Source organism: Sinocyclocheilus rhinocerous, unplaced genomic scaffold (genome assembly GCF_001515625.1).
Source record: "Sinocyclocheilus rhinocerous isolate Xijiao unplaced genomic scaffold, SAMN03320098_v1.1 scaffold72, whole genome shotgun sequence".
NCBI lineage: Eukaryota > Metazoa > Chordata > Actinopteri > Cypriniformes > Cyprinidae > Sinocyclocheilus > Sinocyclocheilus rhinocerous.
In genome coordinates this window covers 137,965-144,984 of record NW_015628351.1, presented here as the reverse complement: position 1 = coordinate 144,984, position 7,020 = coordinate 137,965, and the positions used below count along the sequence as shown (strand labels likewise).

Genomic DNA, 7,020 nt, shown 5'->3' with positions numbered 1-7,020 from the left:
AATTGCTTTTTAGTTTTTCATGTAGGTCTAACAGTAGGGTTAAGATATTTAACTTTTTTTTTTTTTTTACCAATTATCCAAATAATTTTTAGTCCTAGAAAGCTATTATTATCAGAACACGTGAGCATAACATAGCGGTTAGCAGATCAATGAATGAGAGGGCAGCGTTACCAGAGTTGCCCATTTACCACACCTTGTTACAGCACAGTAAGGCTATTGCAGACAGAAACAATACTGTACTACATCGATGTTTCCTGTCGGCTCAATTTTTGAGTGGACTTTGCTGTTCCGATGAGCATGAACGGTATATGAGTGGTGCACTCACATGGACCGCGAGCGACTGAGCGGAGCGCACACACGCATAGAGCGGGATAATACGCAGAGCGTCACACCACGTGACAGTGATACCTGAGTGGTGAACTAATTTTCGGCAGCCGAAATTTCGGTGCATCTCTAATTATTGGCGACATCAGAAATGGATATTATATAATATATGCTTTTTTTTGAACATTTTAGCAATTTAAAAATATTAAAAAAGGATTTTTTACACGGCACCCCTGCTCTCGACAGACGGCACCCCGGTTGGGAAACACTGGTCTACACAACTCACACTACGTTTTGTGGTTTTGTTTCATAAAGAAAGTGTAACTCCACCACTTCCTGAAAGAACTCCAGAGTCTTTCATTTTTCACACGGAGAAAGGTGCAGTATAAACAGAACTTACAGTATACAGAAAAACTTAATCTACATTTATTAACAAAGCTGAAAAATCTATTTTTTCGTTAAAGTGGCCGACAGCAGCGCCCCCTGTCAGCCAGCTGAGGCAGAGCAGCAGAGACTGAGAGTGGGCACGTCTTCTGAATGGTCAGGCAGCTCCCAGCCCAGATCATTCCTTGATCATTCTTGGAGCCGAAGCAAGGTTACTTTGCATTTACCTTTATACTATTGCTACATACTTTATACTCACTATATACCAAAAGCGAATAGGAGTAAAGGAGTAAAGCATATAGACATGGACTAGAAGAAACAAACCTCTAATTTAAAGGAGCCCGGAGTCGTCACATGTGGTTGCCGCAAGCCCACCGGCCGCTCTTTCGTCGAATACGCCGGCCGCGCCGTTCTCAAGCCCGCCCGCTGCCGCTCACTCAGGCCCGCCGCCCTCCGCTCACTCTAGCCCCCGGTCTTCGCTCACTCTAGCCGCCGGTCTTCGCTCACTCTAGACTACAATGCCGGCTGTTCTGACTCATAGACTGTAAGTAAGTTTTCACCTTGCTTTTCAGAACAATGAGCTTTGTAAAAATTGACGCGTTTCAGAAAGGCGGGGCATAGAGGAGAAACAATAATGTACAGTATGTGGAAAATAATGTGTTTTTTGAACCTTAAACCGCTTAAACACATTTCATTACACCAAATACACAAAATAATGTTCTTTTTAGCAACATCATATGACCCCTTTAAGCTGTACAGAAATGCTTTTTCCAATTGTATGATCAATGCTTGACCAAAATGTGTCATTTTATAACAGAGCGTCAGAGCAAAAAGTTCAAAACAAGGTAGGTTGGTGTTTCCATTGTGTCCTCCCACACCTCAGTCACTAGTGTCATTACAACATAACATGTACAAGCAAATTTGCCCTCTCTAGTGCACAGCAGTGTAGTTTGTCACTGTGCGACAGAGATAAAGAGGCTGCACTATTATTGGATCTATGTGTGCACAGCTGTGTTTAATTTTACAGAGTCTCTATCTGTGGCTCCACTGACTCTGCCTGTCGCTGTAACCATAGCAACTGGGGTCCAAGGTGAGTGACAGCATGAATCCCTTAACGGTGATTGAAGTCAGTTCATGAAACTGCATAACCCTTACTACATAACCTTAGTTTAGCTTGCCCTGTGGCTAATACAGTAGAGCACCAGACGGCACTCAGCAGCCAGCCGGCAGCAACGGGACCAACAGAGAACCAGTCGGACAAGGGGGGAGAGAAAACTTCACTGGTCAGCAAGGCCAGGACCAAGGTTCACCTTCTAAAGTCTCTGTATTTGTTACATGTAAAGTGCATGGCATAATAAGCATGTAAAATTTAAGTTACTGATGGCAAATTTATTTTGTATTATATGTTTCCCACCGAACCCACATACTGAAAATAACCTGCCTTGAATGCACTTTAAAGGGGCCGTAAACACAGAGCGTATTTATATTCCATTGCACAGCTTTTCCATTGTTTTGTTTTTTTCAAATGCCATGTCAATTTAAGGAAGTTTTTCTTTTAAAAACGCGCTCCCTACCTCGCATTTCTAAACACCAAAACTGATTAGGGGCAGTTCATAAACAACACGTTTTTGCATTCAACCATGCTTACTATGATTTACGAAGCTACGAGAATACTTTTTGTGCACAATGAAAACAATAACATGTTTATGTTCAGTAGACAGCGATTGCATGCTGAACGCAGCGCTGATTACGTTTTGGGGTACTCTCCAAAATGGCAGAAGACTGTAACTCTGGGAGAAGAATTGTTGATTAAATTGTTATTATTGTTTTCTTTGTGCACAAAAAATATTTTCGTAGCTTCGTAAAATTATGGTTGAACCACTGATGTTACATGGACTATTTTACCAATGTCCTTGCTACGTTTCTGGACCTGGGAACACTGCAGTTGCATTGCTGTCTACAGAGGGTCAGAGAGCTCTCAGATTTGATCAAAAATATGTTAATTTGTGTTCTGAAGATGAACGAAGGTCTTATGGGTTTGGAACGACATGAGGGTGAGTAATTAATGACAGAATTTTCATTTTTGGGTGAACTAAGCCTTTAAGGGCTGTTCACACAGAACACATTTTTGCATTCCACTGCGCTGCTTTTCCATCATCCTTATATGTAAACATGCGCTAGGCAGATATGTTTGATGCATAACTGAAGTTAAAAAAAGTTTAACTTTTAAAAAACATGTCTTAAGACAGTTTTCTCTCTGTAAAAAACACATTCTGTGTGAATGGCCCCAAAATGGCCTTTAACACAGAACGTTTTTACATCCCACTGCATAGTTTTTCTATGCAAGAGTGCTAGACAGATGTTTTTGACCATTGTCCCATATGCCTCATGCATAAGCATTTAAGATGCCATGTCAAATAAAAGAAATACTTAGGCGCAGATGGCCTCATTTTTTATTTGATAAAAATGAATATTATAAATGTCAATACATATTTTCTTTTCTTACAGAGTATTAAATTTTTGAAAGGAAAACAGAAGCGTATGTATAATAACCACTTACTACTAATTCTATTAAAATAAACATGTAAGTCAAAGGACAAATAAGCAGCTGTGTGTGGCTTGAACATCATGGAACTGTCATTTGCAGAAAAAATGGCCCCGCCTCCGATCCCGCCCCCAGCCCCACCTTCAGGCCAGTCTCCAGCCCCGCCTCAGTCTGCTCCACCACCCTATGGTGCTGCTGTTGGTTTCTTATTTTGTAAGATATGGCCCCCTTTTAATATATTTTTAAAGGACCAAATACAGTATGATTCCAAACGGATGTTCTGAGAGTTTAAAAGCTGCCACAAGATGGAGCTACTCTATTTCATATTTCTTCAGTTCTTGTTGATTCCTGGCCTGTACATGACATAGTGACACTTTTCTTACTCCACAGCTTTTGGATCTCGTTTTGGAAAGCCAAAAGGCCCACGAAATAAGCCAGGAACATGGGTCTAGTTCATGCTGAAGGTGAAAGAAAAGGAAAACAGCCTCACAGGACGGTTCAAAAGAGGATTTACTGAGCAAAGTTTTCTTTCGCTGTGGTTTTTGAAGGATAGAAGCACAACAACGGACCTCACTCAATAGATGGACATATATAAAGATTGTACTTTTGTCAATGACTTTGAAAATTTGTAAAGGTATAATGCAAGCGAATTGCCTTTTTAGACTTTAAATATTGAAGCGTTGCAACTTTATGCAACTAAAATGTATATAAAATGATTACAGATGTGAATGTGCTGAAAAGTAGATACTTCTGTAATCTCATAGGTAACATTTTAATGTATTTTATAATATATAGCGCTGCAGGTAACCATGGCCAATCAAGCTTTTCTATGTCACAGAACATTGGACTTAGTAACAGCGCATTTGGTGCCATGTCTATCTGAAAGGGATGAAAATGACAGAAGATTGTGAATATCTGTTGTCATTTTGTTTTGTGACAGTATATAACTCTGCCTTTTCTTATTTGTATATTTTCAATTTCTGATGCAGTGAAACGCATGGTACACTCATAAAATGGTTTATTTAAAAAAATACAGAAAAAAGTCTATGCATTCCATTGCATTTTTACACAATTGAAAAGATCCACATGACAGTTCTATTAAATGTAACTTAGCATTTACAAAACATTACTTTGACTATGTTCGTAATTGACCATCTAATTAGTCCTTAAAAATCAATGAAATCGAAAACCTTTATACAAATATCAAACAGAGCAAATAATGAATCAAACACACAGAGCATGCCTTGACCCCTAAGTGGATTTTTCCTATATTACAAACGACCATCGAAACCTGATCAACACACACACACAAAAAAGAAAATTAGCTGCCAAAATTCAGAAGAAACATAGAACACTAAACATCATGTTTATTTCAATTTAACATGAAACCGTAAGGTATAAAAGCATTATTGTGTGATGCTGAGTGGAAAACATGTCTGAAACTGTATTAATGGGAAGATTCATCTTAATGGATTGGTGTTAAAGACCAATAAAGACATCTTAAAAGAATTTCAAGTATTCTGGGTGAAATAATTAAATGATCTTTTCTTTCATTACGCAAAATTGTTAATCTACAGAACCTGTAACTGAGGAAATGCCATTGAGTAGTATAGGCAAAATTATTTTTGTTTAGGCTTTCACACCTGCCTATATAATCCTAACCCTAATTTTAAAACACTGGGAAATATAGGAAGCAGATTTGATTCATATTGCACGATTTTGAATTCTCTATAGGTCATTTACCACAAATTTTTCTTTATTTTGTTGGCATTTGGTGACCAATAAAACGGTCACCTTTAGTTACTTTTGGATAAGTAGAATTTGTATCACAGAGTAAGCATGACTTTTTTATGATAATAAATCCCCAATCTTTACTTATTGCCAGACTTTATGAAATTCCATCACAATTAATGCTTTGTACAACTTGAATAACATCAATTAGCTTAATAGCAGACAATTAAAGACTCAATAAAAGGCACTCATTTATAGAGGATGCATTTGATTAAGGAAAGCCATTAGATCATTTTGTTGAAACCATAATCACTGCAGACTGATTGGCTTGCTGGTGTGAAATTACATTCAAATCAGTCATTAGCAATTCTTGGCATCAACAGAGAAGCACAACTACTGCCCATAACCCTTTCAAAAACACTAAATGCCTGCTTTAAGACTTAATCCCATTCAAAAGAAACATGTCAACATGTTCAAAAACATTACTGACACGCAACTACACTCAGCAAGTGAAAGCTATATTGCAGTCATCCAACTATCTGGGTTAGTCACCCTAGAATGCTTATCATAAATTACTAAGGACAACTTCAGTTCAAACACATAGGAAATAAGTGTTATGCAATAGCACTGGACATGTGCCTTCTGCAGCTGCTACTATACTCATAAATAATATCAAATGCTTTTTTGAAGGAGAAAAATCTGGGTAGCAGATTATGGGAAGAGCAACATATAATAACGGTTTTCTTGTACAAGAAAAACAGGAGTTTATTCATGCCTTGTTAATGTATATTAATGAGTTAATTCATATTTGCACTGACTGATTTTCAGAAAAAAATCAAAATCAACAAATGCTTAAAACGGCCAAAGCAACAAGATTAGTCATTTAGGACATTTTTTAAAAGTGGTGACAATGAGAGACCAAAAAAAATAAAAATAAAAATTCAAAGAAAATCAAAGTATGATTTAAAAAGATCTTTCCATTGTGACTCTAAAACTACTCTGATAGTATGAGCAGAATTGTGTAAAATCTGAATGGAAGCTTGTTTAGATGATCCATCTGAATCAAGAGACCGTTTCCTTTACATGAAGCTCATACGAACACATGTCAGAATAATAGATTCAATCAAAACACAAAAATCTGAATGTATGGATTAGATTGCTATAAAACTTTAAAGTAAAGTAGAAGGAGACTTGACCAAATGAAAAGGCATCAGAATGTTGCCCCTGAGTGTAGGTTTGGTTATTTACATTTCTATCTAATTTTCTGCTAACATCCGGACTTGATGGAATATGTCTTCCTAGCAAACAATAAAAACATAAAAAAGCACAACGGCTTCTGCACACAATACAGACAGAAAACAAACATGACAAATTAATTCATGACCATGATCTTAAAAGATTGACTATTCTGGACAAAAATAAATAATTAAAATGAACAAACAAATGAACAAGCCTCTTGTGGAGGCTAAATCCTATTTCCTGCATACATTAGAAGTAATGCACAAGTTCCTCTTTGATAATTACTGCTATTAGTCATTCAAAAAATAATTAATTTTCCTTCAAGCGAACCAGAGAAAGATAAAAGAAAAAGCAAATATCTCTCACTTTAAACAGATACCTACTCGCTAGTCTAGCTTAAATACGTCAAATATTTCAGTGACATTACACCATGGGGAAAAAAATAAGACTGCTGTTCTCTTTAAGATATGATTGCTGCTCTCCACTTGTGACAGGCACTTTTTTCCTTGTTTTTGTCTGTAAAAACCAATTAGCAGATCAACATGATGCAAATGACGGCCTGGGAAACAACCTGAAAAGTCCCTCTTGAGAGATAGTTTGTCTCATTTATAATAATAATAATAATATATAAACAAATATAAAACAATACTGAGCAATCAGCAAAAATATATTTTAAATTAAATACTTTAGCTGAGAAAAACCTAAAAAGTACTCACGGGGTCATTTCCTTAACCAAAAGTTAAAAAAGGAAAATATACAGTCTTCATTTTTAGGCAAGGTCCAGATATTCCTTTGTT

At 36.9% G+C, this 7,020-nt stretch overlaps 1 protein-coding gene across 1 annotated transcript in view; it reads left to right on the top strand.

Annotated features, from left to right (window-relative positions):
• Positions 1–4,759, top strand: part of LOC107737496 (tyrosine-protein phosphatase non-receptor type 22-like) — a 23,005-nt gene extending 18,246 nt beyond the window's left edge. The window contains exons 21-28 of the mRNA XM_016548985.1: positions 640–702; positions 789–919; positions 1,526–1,553; positions 1,736–1,798; positions 1,903–2,012; positions 3,217–3,247; positions 3,356–3,466; positions 3,644–4,759. Coding sequence (XP_016404471.1) covers positions 640–702; positions 789–919; positions 1,526–1,553; positions 1,736–1,798; positions 1,903–2,012; positions 3,217–3,247; positions 3,356–3,466; positions 3,644–3,705 — 599 coding nt within the window. The 3' untranslated portion in view covers positions 3,706–4,759. The remainder of the gene's footprint in view (positions 1–639; positions 703–788; positions 920–1,525; positions 1,554–1,735; positions 1,799–1,902; positions 2,013–3,216; positions 3,248–3,355; positions 3,467–3,643) is intronic.
• Positions 4,760–7,020: the final 2,261 nt, after the last annotated feature.